Raw genomic sequence first — 26,618 nt, 5'->3', positions numbered from 1 at the left:
GTTTTTCCACGCGCTCTTTAAGTACAACACTAAGGTAAGAGTTTGGATTCTTCCACGTTTCGGGGATGAACTCATGCTCATTATTCTCTAGCGAGTGCTGATAGTTACAGCGTATCCTTGACATTGGGCTGGCAGCTCTCACACTTGCACACACTCCTTGTCCTACCACAGCAGGTTTGTAGGCAAAACCCTCTCTGAGACAGATAAAAATACATACTGCTTTGGAGTAGTTCTTCTTTTTGGTCCTCTCACTCTCTAATCCAGCCTGCAGTGGGATTAAGAATGCAGGGTGAGAAGATCTATGAGTCTGTGCACACCCATCCAGAGCCAGGCATGCACATCCCCATGCAGGAACACGAGCCCAGCTCTGCACAGCACGGCTCAGTGAGCGCCCGGCAGCGAATCCACGCTCAGAGTCAAATGCCCAGTTATTAGGGAATATTGTTAAAATGATGGCAGCGCTGTTAAATTTAGCAGCCGCGGTTCCAGTCAGTCACGCTCGCTGGGATCAGTCAATTAGCAGAGCTACCAGCTGTCCAGGCTGACTGTATGGATACAGCCATGCAGAATGCAGAGGGGTTTGAACTGTCCCGGGATGTAGGTCACGCACAAATAGATGCGCTGCGCTCCTAATTGGAAACAGCGCCGGGAACGAGAGGGGAGAGGGGAAAAGCGGGAGGATCTACAGAACTGCACTGCCCAGTTTGCTTCCTGCAGACACCAGGACACCTCTAGTTCAAGACAAGGCAGCAGAAATATTTTAAACTGAGCTTTAATCCTCATTGCCCCTTTCTGTTCTGTCAGGAGTCAGCTTTATCTCAGTGTTCACGAGAGCAAATACTCGCTGTCGTAGCATTATTATTAATCTGATTTTGTCCTCTAAACTGAAGGTAACACAAGCTGCAGCTGTGGTAGGCAGTGTGTTTGTCCTGTCACCTTTGCTACATCTATTTACAGTGAGTTTATGAGAGTTTTATTCCTTTCCAGATCTGTGCTGAAATAAAACCAGACACATCTGGTCCAAAGATGGACAGGCTTTAACAGAGACAGTATTTTAGGGGAAATCCAAGCCATTCTGCTCTGTCCTGTGGTAACTACTGAGCTAAACCTAGCTCAGATCTCTCTAATCATTTGTCACTTCTCATCTGAACTGTGTTAGAGCAGGAGGAGAGGGAAATGACACCCTGACATCACAGACCACAAACTGCCTCAGGATCCTTCCAGATCACCTTTATCTCAGAGCAGTTATTACAACCTGTGTTAGCTTCTTCCTCATGATTAGTTTTTGAACACACACACACACACTGCAACTTGCAGACTATTCTCACCACTGGGTAGGTGCTGGCATAATCCAAATGGGACTGTAAAGGCATGAGAGGAGAGGAAAAATCAGAATACAAAGGAAAACACAACTTATGTCAGTCAAAGGAACTCCTCAAAACAAACCAAACAGCAAACAAACACAAAAATAAGCAGGGAGATGTAAATCTCAACTAAAGAACTTTGATAATGCAGGACTTCTTGCACAAAGGCACAAGTTTGGAAGTTGGGGGAATACAAAACAAGGATGCACAAATTAATCACGAGTGACTGATAACACAACAATATTTCATGCTGATGGTGTTGGATTAGAGACAGCGAGCTGGGATGTGGGAGAACCAGGACAAATGAAATAGAAAAGGGACTGAAGAGAGGCTCGAGAGCCTCAACAAACACAGGCTGATGTTACTGAGCTTCCCTAGGAAGATCTGCATGAGAAAGAATTGAGCTTGCAGAACTCCTGAAACAGGAGCAGCAGGAGCTGTTGATGGATTCAGGATCATCAGAAAAGCTGCTGAAAAAGCCAGCACTCCAAGGACTCCTGGTCCCTGTTTACAGCACAGTCACAGCTGGGGAGCTTCAATCAATTTGCTGGCCTGATCTAATGAACATCTCTGAAGGTTCTGCAGTGTGGAGTGCTGCCTGCTCTGACAGAAGGATCCAGAAGCTCCCCAAAAACTACCTCGGCACATCTCTGGTGCCTGCAGTGCAGGCATCCACTTCAAAAATATTCCAGGAGAAAAGTCCAGAGTGAAACCCACACAGATTAGTGGGGTGGTGAAGTCCTAGGGAGAAGTGAACATCCGGTATTGGCTCATTTCCGTGAAAACTTCCTGTACAGAGCAGAAGCAGAGCTTCAAAAAGGAACCCCTGGCACCATCAGCTCCTCACAGTGCAAGGAGCCCGAGTGCCAGAGATGGAAGATGAATTTTCCAAAAAATGGCATCCTGCAACGATGGAAGGAGAGCCTTCAAATATCTGAAAAAACAGCATCATTCAGAATTCTCCAAGTCATTTTGGAAATCCTTCGTGGACCCAAGGCAACTGGTTTTGGTGCCGTCGTCAGGCTAAAGTAGCTCCAAAGCCAAACTGGACACTAGAACTCAGGTAATTTTTTAAGGTTGGTCAAAGTTTATGGGGTTTTTAGCTTTGTTATTTTGAAGACAAATGCAGCAAGAGCCAAACCTTCACAGATGAGCCAGAGATGTGGTCAAATTACTAAAGGCATCTCCTGTAAATCCACACTGCGAAAGTGATCGGAGAGACTGCTTACAAGGGCCTGGAGTGACAGGAAAGGGAGGAACGGCTTCAAACTGACAAAGAATAGGTTTAAATTGGGTATAATGAAGAAATTCTTCCCTGTGGGGGTGGTGAGGCCCTGGCACAGGTTGCCCTGGGAAGCTGTGGCTGCTCCCTGGAAGTGTCCAAGGCCAGGCTGGACAGGGCTTGGAGCAGCCTGGGATAGTGGAAGGTATCCCTGCCCGTGGCAGGGGGGTGGAACAAGATGAGTTTTAAGGTCCCTTCCAACCCAAACCATCCAGTGATTCTATCAATTAACTGTGAATAAAAAACAACTGTGAATTTCAGTTCAGACTGGCAAATATTTACGTGCTCCTACAATCCCAGTGACACAAGAATGAGGGAAGGAAACTCCGTCAAAACTTCTGCCGTGCCTGCCAAAATGTCAGTGCACGCACCAAACGCTGCTTTATGGGGACAGGGCCTGTGCAACATCACTGAGAAACACCAGCGTGGAACGTTTCAGCCAGATCCTTCTGTCAGAGAAGGACATTCCTTGCAGAAGTACGAGGAATTTGGGGCCATCCCATGGAGCAGCTGGAGGCTGCTGTTCCCCAGGCCAGCGCTGGTTATCTCAGCCTGAAGGCACGTGGGCAGCCCTGAGAGTGCTCAGGCAAAAAGGGTGAGAAAAGCTTCTCCAAGGAATGGTGTGGAGGCAGAATGTAAGGCTTCTGCTCTTTAAATGTATATAAACAACAGGACTGTGTTGTAAAAGCATCTCAGAAAGAATCAGTGGTGGATTTCCATGAAGAGAAGGTGTTTCAGATGAAGATGTGCTATAAGCACAGAGCCAGTGTGTTTGCATCATTACAGCCAGGCATAAACAACCCATTTGTGTTGTCACCACCTTCTAAACAGATAAAATTGATATTTCAATTGAACTAGAGACTTTTTTCCCTCCAAAAATCACTTTCATAAACATGTCAACATTTAACCCTAGGTAAAATAAACACTGGTTTTCACGTTCAGCTGTGCAGAGAGGCTTTTCTTCACTGAATCTTTGGAGCTTTGAGGTATCTCCTAGCTCTGAAAAGCACTCAAGTTTGTCATCTTGAGGAAAAAAGGTTTGAACAGCATTTCATAAGTAGCAATAAGGATTCCACTAGAAAGGGAGCAAGGCAGCACTTCATATTTTTAAGCACATTTTGTGCAATTCTACAGTGGGATCTCTGAGCAGGCTCTGCAGCAGCAATTTTAAATTTTTTTTTCTTTTAATGAGTCTTCTAGACTCTATGTTACAACAGATTTAACGTTTATGTAAGTGTGTGTTATCTGGGAAAATACTGTCTGGATATTTTGAGAAAAAAACTGTTTGAATTTTTCTACAGATGAGTACTCAGTGCTTTACTAATCCCACCCTCCACAAAACTCAGGTCTGCAGATGAATTTCAAGTATTTCTAAAGCATTTTTAAAGCAAGTAACCAGTGACAGGATCTAAGGGAACGGCTGGAGCTGTGTTAGGGGGATTTGGGGTTAGATATCAGGGAAAGGTTCTTCCCCCAGAGGGTGCTGGGGAACTGAACAGGCTCCCCAGGGAATGGGCACAACCCCAAGGAGCCAGAGCTCCAGGAGCATTTGGACAACGCTCTTAGGGATGCACAGGGTGGGATTGTTGTGGTGTCTGTGCAGGGACAGGAGCTGGACTGGATGATCCTTGTGGGTCCCTTCCAGCTCAGGCTACTCTGTTATTTTATGAGCATTCACCTGCAATTCCAAAGCGCCTAAGAATTATTTCCACTGACCAATCGCTTCTGGTTTCCTGAGGCAATAAACACTGACCCCACCAGCACTTCCCCTTCCCAAATTTCCAGTATCAGGAGTGAAAACAGGGGAGCTTACAAGGTGCCTGCAGATACCAATGTCCTGGCTAAGTCCTTCCTGCAAGAGTGAAGAGCAGTGACCACAAAGGGTCCTGCACAGGGCACACACTGGAGGGAATCGGTGATCCACACGGACGTCGAAAAACCCAACACGGAACAGGTGAAGACCTTGGCAGGACGACGCCCTCCGAGTGTGGGGGCACAGGGGGACAGTGACACCCGTACACAGACATGCACACAGAGATTGCACAGTTTACCAACCCTCAGGCTTCCACGGCTACCCACTGACATGCGCTCATCTTCATCCGAAGCCTAGCGAGAGAAAGCGTAGAGACAAAAAAACAGTGAAAAGAGCACGAGTAACAGGCACTGAGGCAAATGCTGATGGCTTTGATGGGACAGGAGGAAGGGAAAGATGCACAAACTCAATGTCTTTAAAAAAGAATTGCATTGAAACTATAAGCAGAAAGCAAATGAAATCATACCCTGCCCAAGAAACGCTGTCAAGCATTTTACTATAGGGTGAAGGAGGAGCTTGTGCTCAGGTGTTTCCTGCTCTATGCTCTTGGCCTCTGGCTCAATAAATGAACATTAAACACTCCCAACAGGTTATTTCCCCACTTTCCACCCCCTTTACTCTTGCACATTTGCAAAAGCTCCCTGGACTGGGGAGAGGGCAGAGAAGTCAGGAAGTGGCTTTGGGGTTTTCACTTGCGGGGGTGGCGGGAGTTTGCTTTGGTTCTTTTCTTTTGAGAAGGAAGTGCCTCACACATGTCTGTTTTCTTAACCTGAAATGTCTGGCTAAATAGAAAAAGCAAAAGTAGGTACTGACCGAGGCATTTCTTCGGGCTCTACGGGAATAACGCTCACTGTCTTCCTACCAAGGCAGCAGAGAGAAAACAGAGGGAGGCGTTGAGAGGACAGACACAGCAACAGAATGTTCCAGAAACACACAGTGAACTCCAGCCACGCTCAGGAATCAGTACAGTTAAACCAAACAATGGGAAGTGACACCCTGTCAAAGCAGAAAAACCCTTCCTCCCTCCTCTGTGACCCCAAATTTCTTCCCCTCTGCTGCACAGCCTCTGCAACACTGGAAATGCCATCGGATGTTTTACACTTCAACAAGCTGATTTTAACAAATTGATTTGCCACTTAATTTAGAAACGGCAGTAGAAAACAGCAAAAAAAAAAAAAGGTTTCAATGTTGTAGTCAACAGATTCTCACAGGTGAGCTGATTTCCAAGCAAGGGAATTGCCAGTAAGGTAGAGTTCTGCTCATCCAGCAAGGATCTGAGGAGACTCAGTGTGAGCCTGGGGCCCCTCGGTGGGTGGGTGGTCCATGCAAACCAGTACTTACACTGATTCATTATCGAAGGCCAAGGAATTTGGGGAGTTTGGGAAGTTCCCTTCCACACTGGAAGCCGGCTGTTCAGTTCTGCCTTTTCCAGTGTGCACTACTCAGCTTTGCAGGGCAAGGCCACAGCTTTCATCTGGCATTGCTGGTAAGTGATTTTATAAACTCAGGGCTGCAAGATATTTGAAGTCAGTAACTTCCAGCCCATTAGCAACTTCTTAATCTCATAAGATGGGTGTTAAAACAGTCAGATGTTGCTAGTGGCCAAGTTTGTAGCTGCTATCCAACGACTTTAGCAAATTCTAAAATCCAGGACATTGTATTATTGAAACAAAGCAAGGATTGCCCTCGTAGCAGTAATAATTCCTCTCAGGGATTCCCCCGGGCCAGTAAGTGCAAAGGAAACTGAAGCAGCGTGAGTGAAACTTGCCCACAATTTACCTGAAGGCAGATTTAAGGAGACTCAAATGGTGATGAAACCCACAAAAAGTAAAATGAGCACAAACATTCCCTGTATCCCAAGGGGCTTTACCAGGTCTTTACCCTAACCTAATCTTCCAGCGATAGCATGGACACGGGCCTGTAAAAAGACATGGCTCTAACCCAGTCCTTGCCAGTTTTAAGCTGATCAAAAGTCACATTTCAGTTGGAAAAGCAAGACTGTGCGATTGCTTGGAGCAGAATTCACACTCCCAATGCATGAAAATACCTCCTTTGAGGGACCTCAAACTCTAGGAAACTACACAGAACTTCAACACGCAAAAGTTGTTGAGCTACGTTGATCAAGTCCTACCATCCATTGCTCGATGTCTCCCCACTTAGTATCCAGACCATAATATTTCTACAGACAGAAAAGGGAAAAAAAACCAGAATTTAGATGAGAAAAGCAAACACAGAACATTTAGACATGCACTGCCAAGCCTTGGCCAAGCCACACAGCTCCACACGAACGTGCCAGGGAGAGCTGTGCCGAGTGCACCAGAGCCCTCCACAGCACGAGCCTGGGAAAAGCTGCCTGGAAACGGGAAAGGGGAGTTTGGGGATGACCAGGATGCTCGGCAGCTTCTTCTCCCTCAGCAGTGCAAAACCCTCTGTGCTGGGGGACAGGAGCAAAGGGAGTAATGAGTCTTGAATTCTTGACCCAGTTAAGTCAAGACTCATTACAAGGGAGGCGAGCGCAGGGCACTTCTAGGATGAAAATTGCTGTCAAATCATGTTTCCCATAAAGGTTTGTCAAACTGGGCAGACAGGTTGGATTCAAGTAATCTCTGGGCACCCCGATTCGCTGGATCAGAGCTCCACAGAGCTCCTTTCAGAACACCAGGCTTTTTGCCTACATTTGACCCACCTGACAGTGGTGGCAGCACCAGCAAGGGTACAAGAGGACAAGATCCACAGTGCAGGCGAGGACAACACTGGGAACTTCCCAATTAACTTAAATTTCCATCAGGCAGCAAGTTGTTCAAAGATCCACAGGTTTAATGGGACTTTTCTTCCTCCCCAAACAAGCCTGTCAAATCTTGGTCTCCGGAATTTTGTGTTTTTAATGGTGCCCACAACGTTCCTCGGCGAATTGAAATCACTGGCCTAAAGCGCAGCAATAGCCAAATGGAAATCCTGCTTAAGGAAGAATAATTTTATAGACCTTTCTTACAGGCTTGAGGAGGCAGGAGTATCAACAGCCAAATGGAAATGATTAAAAAAAAATCAGAAACCTGGTCTGTATTGCACTCTGGTTTTAGCACTCACTCAATGGTATTAATCTAATTTTATTTTCACCCTTCAAGACCTCATTCACTATTTACTGATAAACCAAAACAAAGAGCTGCATGTTCTTCAGCGCTGTATTACTTTATCCCCACTTCAGAATCACAACCCATGCAACAGCCCATTATAAAATTAACTTTATGCACGTCTCAGCCTGAGAACGGCCCCTGAAAATTCCATGAACTCCCAGAGCTGTGTACACGATGAGAACCTACAGATTACATGCTTTGTAGTAAAGCAGGTCAGGTAAAGCCTTATTAGAGGCTTTTTAGCCATTAAGCAACAGAGAATATTTTCTAACACTAGACATCAATTTAAAAAACCAAACCACTATTAAAATGGAGAATCCTTTTCCACACATAGGAAGGCTCCATAAACACACTTGTAATTTTTTTAAGGTTTGCTGCTTCCTTTTCCTGCCCTCTCTTCTCACTGCCTGTCACTGGCTTCTGAATTCAGCCTTGCAAAAGGCAGATAAGGAAACAGCCCTTACAAGACTTGCTCTGCCACAGTTTAAGTTCCACTTACAGGCTCTCCTTCTCCATTTCAAATTACACAGCTACGTGTTTAACATCCCCTAAAGAAAAATCTTAACGAACGAGACTGCCCAGAGACTATTTTTAATTTATAATATTTTAAAGACCATATGTCATACTGGACTTAACTGGCAGCTTTTGAGCTCTCAAGTATTTTGACCCCTCACAGCCACTTTTCTCAGTTCTCTCTCTACACTGACTCTTCTGTTCTGCCCCCAGGGGCTGATTCCAGTGGGTTAAAGGAGGAAATGGTGCTTATCCATTCATTTAGGTTTCAGTTAGAGGCCCTTGCTGGACTCAGGTTCCCGTCTACCTTGAAAAGTGACATTACAATTAAATAATTAATGATGTTAATACCATTGAGAGAGAATTCCAGATGTAATTTGCTCACTGAGAGTGAAACTGCCAGACTCGCAAACTTGCTACGGGATGTTGAGAGGATAACCCACTTATCTCCTCATCCATGTCAGGACACCAGCAGTAAACAACCTCCTGGGCTCCCACGAGGCTACTTTTGCACCAGAAGGTTACATTAGTTCCCATAAAGGGGATTAATAACGAGCCTGTTGATCCATGGGCAGACATTGAGTCACTCAGCCTGTAGTCAACTCCAGAAATAAAACCAGGAGCGAGAGAGATTTGTTGGCAAATTGCTGGGGTCAGGATTAAACACCAGAGCACATGATTTGAGCAGCCCTCTTCATATACATACACACTCGAAGAGGGGAACAGCACTTCCAAGAAGCACATGCAGGGCTGGGTCAGGCTTTGAAGCATGCAGTTAAGGCAGCTGGAGTGCCAGAACAAAAACCAAGCACACTGTGGTTTAGGGAGACATTCATCACTCAGCAAGCCATAAAAATATCCCAGGAAAAAAGAGAAATATTCAATAAGGCAGAATATGGCAGCCTTGAAGAAAAATGTGCTTTCTCCCTCCCTGTAAATCTTCTTGGGAACTATTTCTGTTTCTAGGTGCCACACAGTTCACATGCTGAAAGTGCAGAACAGCCAAACATCACGACACAAACCCCAAAATCTCTGTTGCTACATAGCAAGGGACCTCAGTTAGAGCTACTGTGATCATCCTCCTTGCCATCATCATGGAAAGGAAATTGGGAGGAGGGAAGAGATCATGACTTTAAACTGAGGTGAGAGAGGACTAAACAATGTAAAAGCACTTTTAATGCTTGGGTGTCATTGGAAGGAAGGCCATACACTTTGTTTACCAAAGAATTATGAGTTCAAACACAGCATCCCTGATTTCCTTCAGTGACTTTGTGCAAATAAAGTCATCTGAAAGTCGCTCTTCCTGCTGGCACCTGTTACATGCTTGCCCAGCCTGAAATACTTCAGTATCACTGGTACTGAAGAAGAATCACTCGTAAGAGTGACTCTCTTGGCCTTCAGCACACGAACAGAGGGGACACACAGGCCCCTGGTGACACAGGGAGCCTCTAACCCTGCTTTGCCAAGTCACTTTTCTGTTACTGCCTATTCTTTGCCAAACAGGCTGTAGGAAAAATCATACTAAGTGCCTGACCAGACATTTTACATGGGTCATCTTCCCCCACTCCCCTTTATTGTCCAGCCCACGAGACTGTGGGAGGGGAGGGCAGAATTACAGGGAAATTACAGCCTGCTGGGCATCCCCTCCTCTTTAGAGGATTTCCCAGGTTGGACTCGAGGATCTTGGAGGTCTTTTGCAACCTAAATGGCTCTGTGGTTCTGAAATCGTAGCAAGACTCACAACATGAGAAGGCATGCAAACAAGAATGAAAGCGAGCAAGCCCTACCTTCTGGACCTGATAGATCTGGGGGGAAAGGGAGAGGAAAGAAACAAGGAACAAAGCTAGCGTGAATGATGGATACAGAGCAATGCAACGCTCCACAGCTCGTTCTGGAGGGAAAAAACAGCATTTATAGAGAAAATACAGCAAAACATGAATACAGAGAGGAGCACGGTGAAGCCCTGTGGATTTGGGTAGGACAAAAGCAGTGTTTGCTTCGCAGGCCTCCTCCATGAGACCAGCTAGAACACAGCATTCCTGTTCCCATTCCCACCAGGCTCTGGGATGCACATGGGACATTTTATCCCTAGGCTTTGCACCAGGCCAGAGCCCAGCCCTGCTGTGAGCCAGGACCTCTCTTTTTTCCAGCCTCTCTCCATGACAGGAATGGATGCCCAAATACTCGCCCAGGACGAGATGTGCATCTACCACCACAATAAAAGCAAACAGCATTAAGTACAGACCAACTGTTCCTCTTTGAAGGACAGAATTTGTCCCTGAGGGATGAAGCACAGTTACAAAAGCACCGAGCCCACACACCTTTCACCTGTGCACAGCACAGTGCCAGCGTGTGAAAACTCATGGAAAATTCCTTGCGCACGTATTGCTGGCCTTAAAGGATCCCTGCAGGTGCCTCTTTCAATTTTTAATGTTTCTGTGGAGCCTCACACTGTTCTCAGGCCTTAATAAATGCACTGTTGACACTGCTGTTCCGCAGTCTTGGAGCACACTGATAACACACAAAACCTTTACAGCCACTCTACTGCATCTGAATTTTGTGCTCTTGGAGCCCTTGACTGATGAGCTTTGTGAAAACAGAAAACATGTTTTTTCTCACATCTTTCCTAAAACCAGAAACCTTTCTGGGTTCAAAAAAAAACAAACCCAAAGAACCCTTCTTGTTCAAAAACACCTGGCTGGCTGCACAATCCTCCAGCTGGTGGCAGGGTAGTCAAGCCTCCCAGATTTTGGGGTATTTGGAGGATCCCTACCATTCACTGCTCTCAGGGATCCCAGTGCTGGGAAGCAGAGCTTATGTCTCTCAATCCCTGCCCTCCTGATCAGGTTCCCCTTCACGAAGGACAACTGCACAACCCAGATTAATGCCTCGGCAGCATTAATTCCCATTCTGACAAGTGCAGGAGGGAAAATGAGGACCCATTTAAAAACCAGCATTCCCACACAAGTAACCACCCCCCTCCCCCTTCCCTAAGAAAGCCATGAAGAGGAAAATGAACTGGGCCCTCCCTCCCGCAAGGCTGCACACAATTCCAATCTCTGCCTTCTCCATGGCACGCTCAGAGTGCCTTTCATCCATGCACAGGAGCCAAACACCACAGGTTCAGACGTGGCAATTACCACACAGCTGATTAACCTTAAAGCTTTAACTTTTCCATCCTGGTTTTTTCACTCATGCCTCGAGGCAACTCCCCCTAGCCTTATTTTTCAAAGCCCAGTGCTTCAGGCTTGGCACAGCAGGTATTCCCTGCTGAGTCCAAAGCCAGGCATGCAAGGAGCCTTGTGCCTGGGACCCAGATTGCCAATGGACGAGCTAACAACGGGGCCCTTGTTCAGGCCAGGCACCGTGGAGGGAGGTGGAGAGGCCTCAGGGATAAAGCCAAGCACATCATCTAACTACTCCAGCTTTTTGTAAAACCTGGAATTTTGGAGGAACCCATTAGCCAGCAGGAATTACAATAGCTCAGCTCCAAAGTGACTGATCCCTCAGCAGTGCACTAGGGGAAGGTGTCCCTGTCCACGGCAGGGAGGTTGGAATTAAGTGACTTTTAAGGTCCTTTCAAACCCAAGCCATTTTAGGATTCTGTTACGGCACTGTCCTCTTTAGAAAGTGTGGTACAGGAGAAAACACACACTTTTAAACAATCACCTCTGTTGCAGATGTGTCCCCCTCCAAAAAGAGTCAATTACACATCTAAGCAGTCAAATGCTTTAAAGAGTACTTTCTTGTATTAGGGTATGACCAAGAAACCCAAACGTGTCTCGTCCACAGCATTAACAGCAGCCAGCTTTCCTGGTTTCCTCATCACAAGAGGCTGCCCACAAAAATAGTTTTTCATAGAAGTCGCTTTAAAACGGGACAGAACAAGCCAGCGTTGCATGCTTAGATGGTGGCAGAAGAACAGTCTGCTAAAAACACCTTCCACATCATCCCCCTCCAAATTTGCCTGGGAATCTTCACACTGAGTGTGTAAGACACAGATGAACCACCACAAACCTCCTTCATTTCTTGCCTGCTTATGTAAGCACCAAGTTTCATAGTCAGTCTCACCCCTCCCCATTCAAGCCACAAGAATCTGCTTTTCCCTTTTTTTATTTTTTTTACTAGAAAGCACTGGTAGCGCATTTTATTCCACAGAAATATGAATCCAAAGGGGGAAAAGTATGTGCAAGTGAGGTAAGGAAGGAATTTACAAAACAGCCAAGGCAAGTTCTGCGCTGTGCCCTTAAAGCAAGAGCTGCAAACGAAGCCAGGAGACAGCACAGTGCACTTGCTTTGAACTAGAAGTACAGGCTCATCTACTGTGTGAACTGGCAGGGAAGAACCTTATCCCACCGATTAAGGAGTGGGAGGAGATCAGTCTCTTTTCACTTCAGGCACTAATATCAGCTTACACTGTGGTCTCCAAGTGTCAGCCCTTGAAGAGACATTTAAAGCCCTGCCAGCAGAACACACAGAAGGCACTCCTACAGAAAGCATTCTCCACAATCAGCCCCAGTGCTGCAGCTTTTGCATGTCTCAAAATGTTACTGTTAAATATTGCTGGGGAAAAAAAGGCTTTAGTACATTTTAGGTCAAGCTTCTGATAAAAAAAAAAATGCACAGGAAAAAAATTTTTCTTCCCATTTTACCTTGTAGCCCCATGAGAATTTGCAAATGTTCCTCAGAAAAACTGGGCTGACCACTCCTGGCTTGCCCTTCTGAGTGAATTAACAATAAATACTTGAGTGCACACAGGAATTTGTCCCAGGACCAAGCACATCTTGACAGTACAAGCCAGAGGGACTGGCCTCAGACTCTGCAGCTGGCAACCAAATGTTTCAAAAGCTTGGCAGCATGGTATGGTAAACCAGGACCCATCACTGCTCTGACTCCCACCAGTGGTGGGAAAACAGGGAAGGGAGGAGGTACCACCTGTTGTAATTGTCCCTTCAGCTCAGAACAGGCACTGCCAGTGAGAGCTGTCCTGCACTCACTGATGTGTGGAAGCAAACCAGGAAACTTAACCAGGCCTCCAGATTAATTATTGACATCTTTGGTGGGTAACAACAACAAAGCAGCACTGAATGAGAAGTCAGAAGCATTCAAGCTGTTACACTTGTTAGATCTGTGCCTTTCCTAAAGCCTTATCACCAAGAACACCTTCTCTAATAAATACATCAATTGATTCACATCTCTGTGATTCAAGAGTGATCAATACCCTTATCTTCAGAGGAATTCCCCATGTCCTGGGCTGATCCCACAGTGTGGGCAGCAGGGGAGGGGGAATTCTGTCCCTCTGCCCCTGTGCTCAGGTGAGACCCCACCTGCAGAGCTGCCTCCAGCCCTGGGGCCCAGCACAGGAAGGGCCTGGAGCTGCTGGAGAGAGTCCAGAGGAGGCACCAGGATGATCAGAGGGATGGAGCAGCTCTGCTGTGGGGAAAGGCTGGGAGAATTGGAAATGTTCCAACAGGAGCCCCATTCAACAGGAAAGATGGGGCAAGACTATTTACAAGGGACTGGAGTGACAGGATGAGGGGGAATGACTTCCCACTGGCAGAGAGTAGGTTTCCATTGGATATTGGGAAGGAATTTTTCTCTGTGAGGGTGGTGAGGCCCTGGCACAGGTTGCCCAGAAAAGCTGTGGCTGCCCCATCCCTGGAAGTGTCCAAGGCCGGGTTGGAAGGGGCTTGGAGCAACCTGGGATAGGGGAAGGTGTCCCTACCCATGGCAAGGGGTGGAATGAGATAAGTTTTAAGGCCCTTTCAACCCAACCCATTCTGGGATTCTGTGATCAGGTCACGATTCTTGTGCTCACTTTTTTCTTCAGCTTCAGAAAACACTTTTCATGTACCCATCTTATGCTTTGCTATGAAAATTGTGCTCATCTTCTCCTCCTTAGCTTCCTCTCCCTGGAGAAAAAAAAAACAACAAAGAAACCAAACCAAAAAAGCCAAACCACTGGCACAGTTACCCTTCTTTGTGCTGCCTGGCATGAGGTGGTGCCAGGTGATGAGACGATACCGCCTCTGGAGCACACCTGCAATCCTGCCCCACCACAGTGCAGTCCTCCACGGGAACTTTCCCACATCTCACCTTGCAATTGAGTGTTCTCTGCTGAAAGCCAATCTACTCCTGCTGTACATTTTCTCAATCACATGTGTAGGCTCTTCGTGCAAAAATCACCCAATTACTTTAAAATGAGGGAAATGAAGTGCGGGATTGAGAAATGTCATAAATATGAGCTGGCGGGCAAGAGAGGAGCCAGTTTCCAAACCCAAATCATTAAAATACCCTCTTTCACTGCCATAGTTACAGTCTTTAATGGTAGCACCTGGAAACTTTTAACTCAGACCAGCAGTGTAAATATATTTTCAAGTAATCCATGCTCCGCAAGAAGCCTGCCAGGGCATGCACACGGCTTTAAGCATGAAAAACTGTACACGCACACGCAATAAATTCATTTATTGCTTTTTAACTCCCAGAAGGGAGCTAGGGCTCTAAAAAGCCTTCTGAAGTAGTAAAGCAAGTGCTTTAACTTCTGGTTATTTAACATGGCAGTAGTGGAAAAGTGCTCTTTATGTCTCTGAAAAGTTTGCAAAGGGAAATGAAGATGGCAGAGAACCAGGTGTACAGACCCCAGTGTCACAGCAGGTTCCCCTCCAAGGAAGGGGTAGGTGCCAAATATCTTGTGTTGACCACTGCTTGGGATTTTCTGTGTTTATGTTTTGTTATACCTGCAAGACGTTTGTGGCAATGAAAAACTTCCTGCAGCTATCCTTAATATCTCTACCTGGCATCTGGGGGCTAAGATGAAACTATTTCGAAAAGTTACAGAATGTCCAAGCTTGCAAAATATTAAATAAATGTGTCATTTATGGCAGTGAGTTACAAGGCAGATTGTGATGGGTATCTGAGCTTGCAATGAATGTGGTATCTCAGAGGGACATCCTGCCCTATTCAATTTCTATCTATACAAAGAAGTTTTCACAGGTTTTCAGGTGACAAGCTCTTAATTGCAGGAGCTTTAGTTTTCACACCTGAATTTCAGTTTACCAAGACACCCTTTGCAGCATCAGCTTTTAATCTGCAAAGGGGTCATCAGCTCCATTAAGTCACCTGTAAATTAGATGGTGTCAGCTGCCAGGACACCCCTATTTACTCCGCTGCCCAAACAGAACACGTGGTGCCTGTTTAGCACAGCCCTCCCGTGGCTGCTCCCACGCACACCGCCCCGCAGTGACAACGCTTCCCACTGTGGGACAGCTTGCAAGAAAGAAACATCCTCCAGAAAGCAGCAACTGCAGCAGGAAAAGGCTCCCACCGTCCTCAAGCTCTGTGTTTGCAGCAAGGGAGCTGAGACACATCCAGACCTGCCTCACCAAAAGCTGAGTGTGGGCAACCTGCCCAAGAGCTTCTCTTGTGGGCTGGCTGCTGCAGCCTGCACTGGCACTGCTCTGCTGTCACATCCTGATCCACATCCTGCTGTCACCTCCTGATTCACTGCTCAAAAGCTCAACGAGATCCTGCTCTGCACCCTAATGCAAATGTAGAACCACTGAATTACAGAATGGCCTGGGTGGGAAGAGACCTTAAAGATCATCTTGTTCCACCCTCTGCCATGGGCAGGGACACCTTCCACTAGCCCAGGTCGCTCCAAGTCCCATCCAACCTGGCCTTGGACACTTCCAGGGATTGGGCAGTCACAGCTGCTGTGGGCAACCTGTGCCAGAGCCTCCCCACCCTCACAGGGAAGATGTTTTTCCTAACGTCCAATCCAACCCTGCCCTCTTGTCAGCGTGAAGCCATTTCCCTTTTGTCCTGCCCCACATTTATTCTTACTGTGTATCCCCAGACCCTGCCCCCAGACTCCATACTTCTTCCTTCTCCTTCAAAAATCTACTGAAAAAACTAAATTGTGGTTAACTGTTCTCCCTGTTCTGCTGCTCCACTGAATGCACATCACCAAACACAAGTTTTGAGCCCTTCTGGTTCAGTTCACCAGGTAATGCTTTGCCAAGTGCAGTTTCTACCCTTGCTCCTGCCAACAGCAGCCCATCCTTTTTACAAACTGGGGGAGGGCACAGCACCAGCTTCACAGCAGGAAGCAGAACAACTTCACAGTGGTGCTATACAAGGGCCAGGAATCTTCCACATTAATTGGATTTCTAAAGAAGTGATAAGAATCCACCACCTGCGATACTCAAACAAACAAGCTGCATACTTCAAAGTTTAACATTAAACAAGAATTACTAACCACCAGGATTTTCTGTGAATAATTATACTGGCTTCACCAAGATAAAGCCCTTGCCACGATCCGTGTTTTTTCCAGGATTTTCTATGATCAACATTAGTTCCACGCAGACTATTTCAACAGAATATAGATTAACCCCCTGTACCCCAGATGTTCTGAACATCTTCCTCACTGGATACAACCCAGGCACCCCCCAAAGCCTCGGCCTTACCTCCTTCTGCTGCCTCTCCAGCTCTTTCATCCGGATCTCCCGCGCCTCCGCCCGCGCCGCTCGCTTCGCCGCAAGTCTCGCTTCAGCCTGGGAATGGGAACACAGGGATGGGATGAGATGAAAGCTGGGCAACCCAACGGGGAACACGCTCCGGAAGCAGGGCAGGGAATGGGGAGGCTTGACTCGGCAAGGCTGTAAACACGTCTGTAGGAGTTAATTCCCTATTGCAGGTAATGGCCCTGCCTTCCCTAACTTGTTATCTTCACAGTCAGGTAAAACACCCCCGTGCAGGCACTACCCTCCCTGAGCACTTGTGTTTAAAAGAGCTCTTTAATTATTATTTGTGTGGCTGTAGAGGAAACAGGGACATTTATTTAAGAAAGGCAGCTTTTGCTCTTCTTGTTTTGGGTTTGGGGTTTTTTTTCCTCCCCTGCAGCGTGGATTGTTTTCTATTGATGAATTAATTTGACCAACAGCAAACACATTATGTGCCATTTTTCCCAACCACTGACACTGTGCACACATACCTGGGCACAGGATTTGGGTAAACACTGGAGTTCAGCATGAGTGTGCACAGCTAAGGCTGAAATGATGGAGAGAAAATGCACTAGCTCCATTATAAATCTCCAAAATTCCATATTCCAGTCCAAACCTCCCTGGAGTGGAATTCTGCCAAGAACGAACCTCTTGAAGATCTACAGTGCTTCCTCACTTCAGCCCAGTTGGAAGTGCTGGAACATGCTAGAGAGTAACATTTTTAATATTCTGCTTTAAATCCCAGGCAAAGTCAGTAGGTCTGACAGAGGAAGAAGTAAAATTAGCTCAGGCTTGGTACAGTACAACCGTGAGCAGCTCGCCCAGCGGAATTCAGAACAGCTCAGCAGAGAGCCAAAGGCACCGCTCACAGCCAGTCACCCTGGTGCTACACCCAACTCCTCTGCTTCTGAAACCTTTTACTGCAAGTATAGCCTCCAAATGGACAGGAAAAACTGCCATAATATCAAGGTCAAGCACACAGAGAAATCAAAACGCCGGTGCTTTCAGCAGGGCTTCTAAACAGAAGGAAAATCACAAAAAAAAAGAAAGGTGTAATTTCTTTTCCCTTCTGTAACTGCATTCACCACTCAAGCTCAGGGAAAAGGGCCACAGCCTTCAAAAACACAAAGAAAATATGGAAAAGAAGCCAAAAAAAGGAGTAGGATGGCTGAAACTTGCAGTTAACAGAAAAGGGCTGATGAAAATCAAGCATGAGCTGATGTATGGGAGGACCAGGAGCCTTGTGATGATGCAGATCTTAAAACCTCAGACTGCAGAAGACCAAGAGGGGATCTCATCAATCCATACAAATATCCCAAAGGCAGGTGCCAAGAGGGTGGTGCCAAACTCCTCTCAGCAGTGCCCAGCGACAGGACGAGGAGCAATGGCCATAAACTAAACCACAAGGAGTTCCACCTCAACATGAGAGAGAACTTCTGTACACCGAGGGTGGCAGAGCCCTGGCACAGCTACCTAGGGAGGCTGTGGAGTCTCCCTTTCTGGACACATCCCAAACCCAACTGCACAGGCTTCTGTGTCACCTGCTCTAGGCGGATTGGACTGGATGAACTCCAGAGGTCCCTTACAACCCCAAACATTCTGTGATTCTGTGAAATCTGAAAAATTACTTGTAACAAGAAAACAAAAGCCTTCACAGAGAATTAAAGAAGCCCATGGCAGAAGGAGCAAATGGCTGGTTTTGCACAAAGCTGCTCTCCTTTGAGTTCTTTGCCTGAATTTTGGGTAAGTGGCTCTGCCATGGACAGAAACTCATGCCAGGAGCAGACCCTCCACACCTGCACCCAAAACCATCCCCTCTCATAACCTGATACTCATAACCAGGTGACAGCAGGCTCCCGGGTGCAGGCACGAATCCCCAAACGTGTTTTCAACAACCTGAAGCCGTTCGTCCAAGAAAAGAAAGCCCCAGCCCTGCTGCTGCTGCTGGGCAAAGCCTGGGTGGAATCCCTGCCAGGCAGTGCTGTGATGCACCTGCAGTGTTTGGAATTGCTCATGACACCCACTATCTAAACACGCCCTGAGATGTGTGCTAAAGGCACGAAATCACAGCTCTGGAAACAAGCCTGATGGCAACTCGACATGATCCCTTCTGTTTATTTAAAAATAAACACTGGCAAATCCTAACTGATAGAGGTGAGAAATAACATCAGCACAGACTGTTTTTCCCCTATGGAAAACCAAGGGCCCTAAAGCCTCCATAAACAAAACACACCAAACACTACAGGCTGTGTATCTTCCTGACAGAAAAAGGAGGAAACAAGATTATTTGGATGTTAACATGATTGTAGCTGTCATCCTCAGGAATTTCAATAACCAGCTGAGCTTTCACATCAGAACTAGGTGCCTGTGTGTAAAATTCACATGTAATTCAAATTATACCTATTTCCCCTTGTTTTCCTTGTATGATAAGGGCCAAAGGATTTACACACTTGCTAGCCATGTTGCAGAATTATATATTCTCTCAGAAGCAAGCACAATATAATATGAAATGCAGCAACTTGAACAATAGGAATAAAAATTAAAAATTTAGCCAGTTTTTCTCAGGCCTTCCTGAGAATGAGGCTCACCAGTTTTTAAATTACAGATACTAACCACAGGAAGTTAAATGAATTTTACTTTGTGCAAAATCACATGTGTAACCTGTCATTTCTAAGGATATAATTCTAGTTTTAGTGCCAATCCATGGAGCATCTCTACTTTATTCTATTTCATCTTTGCAGTCCTCCAGCTGCTCATTTAAAGCCAACCTGCAAGCCTTTTAAGAATAAAAACACATTTTCACTCAGCAGCTTTGACTAACAATGGCTTACATCCTGGAACAAGCATATTGTTTATTTATGAACTTTTTCTTTCCGTGACCACATGTCAGCATTAAGCATCTTTGAATACAAACAACAGAAACTGTATCCTGGGTTCTTGAGCTTTAAGCTAAAAACCTGTTGTTAGCATATACTTTGTAAGAAGTCATCAAGTGTTATTCCATCCTGAACACTCATATTTTAAAGCAACTCATTCTCATCACATCAAAACAAGTAATTACAGAATTGCTCAGGCTGGAAGGGACCTCAGGAGGTCTCCTGCTCAGAGCAGGGTCAGCATCACATTCAAATCATGTTGCTTAGGGCTTGGTCCAGATGGCTCTTGAAAACCTCCGAGTTTGGTGGCTCCACAGCCTCTCCAGGCTCCTGTTTCACTGCCTGACTGTCCTCATGGAATAAAGGAATAAATGCTCCCCCAAATCATGTCAGAACCTGCTCTTGGCTCCTTAGTAACCCCAACTTCTCTGCCAGAAGGCTGCTGTACCTTAAGGTCTGCATCAAGCACTAAGGAATATTTTCAAGCACTTTCTCAAGGGTGTCTGGGTGCCATTTAGATGATTACACAGTTATTTTCACCGTGGTTCCTGACCAAACACCAGCTCGTTTGTGCTGGACAAAGGAGGGTTTGTAAGAAACAGGCCATCCTTTCCTTAAGGGTTTTCGAGCCCACGGCAAAATGAGAGAACGGGGGACAGGAAATATGCAAGGAGAAAAAAAAGACTTCAGTATGTGAGGCTACCCACGAGACTCTGGAGGGTGCTCTCCAACTCAACAGAAATGTATTATGCTGCAGTCAGGCCAGCCATTAAATGGTCAACCTGTGGCCTTCATAATCCCATTTCTAGCATGCTTTACTGGATGGAATTACTTCATTCAGAATGAATTTTTTTTTAATACTCTGTAGGTGGCATTGGTGACAAACCTGGCGTCACCCGTGAGCTCAGAGGAAGTAAATCCATCAGGGCAGGGAGGAGTCCACCCCTCACACTGTGTACGATGTTATCGAAGTCAAACCAAAGCCTGGTAGCAACCCTAACACCCAACAAATCCTGCAGTGAGTGTGGGAGCCAAACAGGGCCTGTTGCACACAGGTTTTCCTGTGCCAAAGCCCAGCTCAGGTACAGTAGGTGTCCCCCAGCACGGCACAGGGCAGGGACGCCCAGAACAGCCCCACTGCCACCCCCACCTGCTCAAGCTGCAAACCTTAAAAAAGAATAAAAATACAGACCAGACTTTCAGACTAACACGGAGGAGCGTCAGATTTATTGTGGGCCTCTTCCTCAGAAGCACGGGCATGACGGAACTCATGGGAGTTTGTCAAACCACACTCTCTGAGACTCTTGGACTCTGTTCTGTGCTATAAATACCTTGATTTCTTGCACAGGCTGCAAGCAGCAACGCTAACTTTACATTTCTCTCTCTGTGCTGACTAAACCAAAACAGGCTTTGCCTGGCTGACTTTGGTCTTCATCCAGCCCAAGCACTGGGCTGAGCCCAGAGTTGAGTCACCTCTAAGGACAAGTAGCAGAGACAGACACTGCAGCCTGCAAGAGACGCTGCTGAACATGAAAAAACCACCCAAAAATTCACATACTTCTGAAATTCAGCTTCCTGAAAGCTATTCTTTAGGCTGCCTAAGGCTCAACTAACTATTCAAGGGATTAAAGATTGAAAAAAAAGAAATTAGGAATCACTAAGACTGAAGGAAGTGATCTTAAAATCATCTAAAATTCACTACTGACTCAGCAAGCAACACAGGCCTCAATCAAAAGTGACAGATCACTGTCAAAAACAGAAGAATAAAAATATGAAGCCTAACTGCACTCATTACAAAGCTTTTGCAACTTCCCTTTTATGAAATACTGCTCATCTGACAAGAAGAACTGGCAGCTTCAGCCCTACTGAGCAGGTCACACCAAAAAACCCCAATCCTCCTAAGAGGCTTCCGTAAAGCCCCACAGGCAAAACGAGAGGAGGTGGCAACCACACCGCTGAGATGAACATGGAACTAGGCACCAACAGCTGAAAAATCATCACCTTAATTTATGGGACTCACTCAAATACTACAATCTACACACTGAATTCTTGTCTTTTTATTGCAGTTGCTCAGAATGATTTACAGTCACCAAGCTCTGAAACAAATACACTGCTGAACTGCAAAGTGCTCGTTGCTTTTGCTGGGCTACTTGCTCAGCACTTGACACTCCTGCTTGAAAATAAAAACCCAGCCCTGTGCAGCAGCAAATCTTTACCCTGGCTTAAGGAGTTCAGTGTATTTAGCTCTGAAGAGGGAAAAACTAAGCAGGTTGTAACTGGAGCACAACTACAGCTGAAAAAAAACCCAAACCAGGTATTGGGTATCAGCTGGAAAGGGTGAGAAGAGTCTTCTGCCACCTGCAGCAGTGGGGAGAAGTGGGAGTATGGGACTTGCAGCTGCTGTGGAGTGGCCCCTATACAGCCTCTTTCTAAACACCACTGGTGGGCACAAGGTCTGGCTGTGCCCGTGGCCAGGGGATAAAGCACAATGGTGACGGAAGCCACGGCTTCCTGGCCCCGCGCGCCGCGCCAGGGAAGCTGCGCTGTCATTATCGCGGCGATGAGAGAATTATTTAGGTGAGTTGCTGAGGTAGAGGCCAACGACACACACACATCCTGAAGGTGTGCATTCTCAGAGCCTTTCCCTCCTGAAATGGCAAGGGCTTCATTGTTCGCCCGGCAGCCCCAAGACACAGCCAACAAAGACAGGAAGTTATGCTGCTTTTTTGAGCGGTGAAAAATGACTATGTTGACTTGCCACATAGTTACATGTGTAAGGGTTTTCCAGCTATACAAAGCACCCCTCAATTCCAGTGCACTCAAAATTACCTGCTTCTGAGACTAGTAATCAAAATCAGCGTCGTAATTTTTGTGGAGGATTGAAGTGTGAGCTTGCCAGCACCAACCATACCCGGAAAAGCTCTCTGATCCCACTGCCAGAGAAACCTTAAAACACAAGCCTGCCTGACTAAATTACACCTGCTCCCTGTAAGCAACCACTACTGTGCATTGCTGCAATAACTATTCTCAGGCTGATTTAAACCTCTTGCCAACATGCTTCAGACAAAGCCAGCCGGTCATTTTTGGGGCCAACATAATTTTTCATGATGGATGCTGTCCCATTCCGGTACTCCGTACCCTCTTCCTCAAATGTTATAGGACTGTTCATTTTGTTTAGCCAAGTCACGCTTCATCAGTTAAAAATCTGGTAAAGTTTGTTGCACTCCTACATAATTTAAAGTCTCTTTAGTCATGCAACACCTGATTTGCAATATTCCTGTAACACAGCTGACCAACACAGCTACCGGGTAGAACCAGTGCTAACCCATGGCAATGTTTTTCCAGTCTCCATTTGAGCAACATGTGACCTAACGCAGGAGTTCCAGGAGCTCACCAGGTGAGTGGTGACTATTTAGCATCGAAACAAGAGCAACTATAATGACTTCTATGCTGAAGAGGTCAAACCAGCATATTTATCTGGCATTTTTTTGCACACGAGTTATAAATACAAACACACTTTGCACCACTTATTCATATGGTGATGAACCCCTGAATCATACAGGGCTCGGTCAGTCCATATCCTGCTTTACTCCTCACCTTTCTCTTAAATGCAAATTACTATTCAGAACCAGCAGGCTGGTGAACCTTAGCCTACACGTAAACATAGGGATTCCCTTCTAATACCCCCGTACCAGCTCCGCTGGCCCGACAGCCCATCATGGGCTGGTCTGACAGCTCCTGTCCCTCCGTGCAGGGACAGCGGTGAGCCCGAGTGACAGCTCGTGCCGAGGGATGCCTGACCCGCCCGTGGCCATCAGGTGGTCCCACGGGGCTGCTGTGACGCTTTATTTAGCAATCATTTAACAGGTTCCTCTGGCACGACGGCTCCCGGAGCAGCAAGCAGCTCACGTTTCGTTTCGGTCAGTGATTGTGCAAAGCGAGCCCGGGACAAGCCCCCGGGCCGGGCTCACACGACGCCGGCCGCTCCCGGCTACCACGTGGAGCGCGGGGCTGTCCCGGCCGCGCTGCCCGAGCCCCCCGCGGCCCCCCGGCCTTACCTGCTGCTGGGCAGCCGGGCTGAGGCACTCGGCAGCCGCGTCCATGGCTCCCGCTGCCGCCGTCTGTCCCCGGCGGGGCCCGCCCGGACGCGCCCGGCACGGCCCGGGGGCGGAGCGGGAGCGGGGCGCGGGCGGGGAGCGGGCGCTGCGCTCGGCGGCCGGGGCAGCGCGGAGGGAGCGCTGTGTGAGAACGCGCACCTGCCGCCCGGCATCGCTCCGAAACGCGCACGGCATCCATCACGGAAAGGGCCTCCTCGCCTCCTTTTTGTCCCCGAGGAAGATAAACAGCCCCAGAACATCCCAACAACTCGGCGCACGCCACCCCCGCCCTCCCTCCGGGCTGCACATCCACCAGATAACACCCTGCTTATAAATATATATTCATGTTCACGCCAGGCGGCCTTTGCATGGCAGAAACAAACCGCCCCACTGCTGTTAATTGCTGCAATTATATCGGTGCTGTGGATTGCGTTGTGTAGAGCCGAGCTTAAAAAGAGCCATCCGTGATGGATGGGCTGGTGTTGGTTTTATTCTTTCAGAAATGGCATTACGCGCTAAGGAATAATGGAAAAAAACCCAAAACACGTAATCGAAGTCTGACAGTACTGCAGAAGAGCAATCGGGAATAGCGGCTGGCCAAAAAATAAGGACACCCTGCATTTCAAAAGGTTCTTGGTGATGAGCTGGATGAGCCGAAGGCACAGAAGGATTAGAGGGCACAAGTGCTTTTAAGTGGCACTCACTGGGACGATACCCCCAGAACAACTGAAGGCACGGTCAGAGCTGATATCCTGGCTCCGTGGCGATTAATGCCATCTGTTGATTCCAGCTGATTTCACCCAAAGCATCTCTCGATTCCCCTTGTCTTCGCCCCAAGCTCACACACCTATCCCCTCGCAAAGGCCAGGGAGGGCTGGGAGAGCTACGAAGCTTAAAGAGCTCATTTTACCCACGGCCATTCTGCAGCCGCAACAACAGAGCACACGGGGAGTCATCTCCTCCTGGCACAGGATTTTCCACGGCAAGCCAAACAGGTTGCTCCATAGCAACTCAGCCTGCACCCTCCTTCGCAGTCAGGGAGCCCAGCGAAGCCTCCACCCAGAGTCTGAGCTCAGTTTTTCCATGAGCTGCCTGCCCAGGACAAGGAATCTGGTTTCTCAGGCTGGCAGAGCACACGCTGCCATGCTGCTGACAGTATTTTAGCTAATTTGGAAGCGCTGGCACTGTTTTACATTTGGGGGCAATACTTCAGCTGGATTCACTGGCAGTCCTTGGACCCAAGCCATGTCCCACTGTCCCTGGGAAGGCTAGTCATGCTTCCTTTAAATAAGAGGGATTAGGGATGTCTAACTTGCACCCTGCCCCTGGGAGAAACCCTGCTGAAGTCAGGTGAAGCTTTACAATTGTAAAGCAGACTGGTTTTCTGTAAATCATAGAACTACAGAATGGTTTGGGTTTGAAAGGACCTTAAAAGTTTATCCCATTCTACCCCCCTGCCATGGGCAGGGAACACCTTCCACTAGCCCAGGTTGCTCCAAGCCCCGTCCAACCTGGCCTGGAACACTTCCAGGGATGGGGGCAGCTGCAGCTTCCCAGGGCAACCTGTGCCAGGGCCTCCCTACCCTCACAGGGAGGAGTTTCTTCTTAATATCCCATCTAACCCTGCCCTCTGCCAGTGGGAAAACATTCCCCCTTGTCCTGTCACTCCCATACACCTTGTCAAAAGTCTCTATCGTTCCTATAACAATTCCTTTAAGTACTGAAAGGCTGCAATAAGATCTCCAAGGTCACATCTTTCATTAAATTCCAAAGCCACCAGTTGAGCCTACAAGCTATTTTTAACTTCTTTACCAGGTAAAGGACCCAATTTTGCTTTAACAAAATAAATCTGACCTGTCTCAAATCCACTCCAGTGTGTGTAAAAAGAAACTAATAAATACTGTATGTTCCTGTGAAGCATCTGTAATTTAAATCTACATTTAACACACACTCACTTCATCCTCCAGCACAGCTTATACTGAAATCAGGAACCAGGCCAACGTAACACCATCAGCAAACGCTCTCCTTTTCCAGGTGGTGTAACCTTCAGCCCTAAGCCCGTTATTTAAGGCTGATAAAGTTCTCAGTCTGCTGCGCTTCCTTATCCTCTGTCAGCAAGAGCAAAGACCATCAGAGATGTGCAGGACCCGAAGGAAGGCTCTGGCCTGCCCTGGCTGCCTGGAGCTGCTTTCCAGGTGCTGGAAACCTCTCCACTCCGCCCTGCCATCCCGAGCAGGTCTGTCTTTTGTGAACAGCCTCAAGTCCAAGAGGAGTTATGCCCTAATTCCCCGAGGCTGCTCAGCATTTTGTTTTGGTGCAGGTAACAGCACGATTTGGGGATTCCTGCAGTGTTTGGTGCTCAGCTGTGAAGAAGGCACTTCTGGACTATGGCAGCTCACCCCAAGGCAGCCAGGACCAGGCACTGGAGTTAATTCTTCAGGAAAAGATACATATTGCCTTATACATAGAAAAGTTTTAACAGAGAAGGGAAGGGGAGAGATGTTAACTGTGTAAATCCAAAGAATCAGAACAACTCAGCGTGACAAATATCTCCATCTTAGCTTGAAACAGACAATTTGTTCTGGTTCTGGCTTAACAAGAATTAACCTCTCCTTACATTCACTGGCAAATCTCTACAGGTTTTGCACTGTCACTTGGAAAATACACTGAATATATAAGTATTTCCTACACAAGGCATAAATTACCCCCCCCCCCCCCACACACACACCTTCTCCTATTTACTTTCCAAGCCAAGATGTTTGGTTTTATTTGGTTTACTTGAGGAAACACTTCATACATACCCCCGGGATAAATTCAAACAAACAACTGTACTACAGACCTGCTGGGTCGGAACTGAAGGATCAAGAGGTCTTTTCAATGCTAGCAAACTTCCATTTTTCAGTAATACTGAACAGAGCTGACAGGGCTCTGAACACACACCTCAGCATTTTATAATTGCTTTTATATAAAGGGAGGCTCGGAATTCTAATCAGGTGCTGACACATCCCCTCGAAACTGCAGTGCCTATCTCGTCACAG

The 26,618-nt window shown here is 47.1% G+C and overlaps 1 protein-coding gene across 24 annotated transcripts in view; it reads right to left on the bottom strand.

The window, feature by feature from the left end:
• The window catches only part of LRRFIP1 (LRR binding FLII interacting protein 1), a 109,395-nt gene that overhangs the window by 40,806 nt on the left and 41,971 nt on the right, over positions 1-26,618 (bottom strand). For 12 of the 24 annotated variants that reach the window (XM_032114456.1, XM_032114458.1, XM_032114437.1 and 9 more), the window contains exons 2-8: positions 16,572-16,658; positions 9,894-9,911; positions 6,591-6,638; positions 5,273-5,317; positions 4,702-4,752; positions 1,329-1,361; positions 218-265 (exon numbers count right to left, since the gene is read on the bottom strand). In XM_032114456.1, coding sequence (XP_031970347.1) covers positions 218-265; positions 1,329-1,361; positions 4,702-4,752; positions 5,273-5,317; positions 6,591-6,638; positions 9,894-9,911; positions 16,572-16,658 — 330 coding nt within the window. Of the gene's footprint in view, positions 1-217; positions 266-1,328; positions 1,362-4,701; positions 4,753-5,272; positions 5,318-6,590; positions 6,639-9,893; positions 9,912-16,571; positions 16,659-23,541; positions 23,632-26,618 lie in introns of those variants that run through there. The other 12 variants (XM_032114439.1, XM_032114442.1, XM_032114445.1 and 9 more) reach the window with 6 other exon arrangements.

This window comes from Corvus moneduloides, chromosome 7, assembly GCF_009650955.1.
Source record: "Corvus moneduloides isolate bCorMon1 chromosome 7, bCorMon1.pri, whole genome shotgun sequence".
Classification (NCBI taxonomy): Eukaryota; Metazoa; Chordata; class Aves; order Passeriformes; family Corvidae; genus Corvus; species Corvus moneduloides.
The sequence above is the reverse complement of the archived record's forward strand: the minus strand, read 5'-3'. Positions and strand labels throughout refer to the sequence as shown.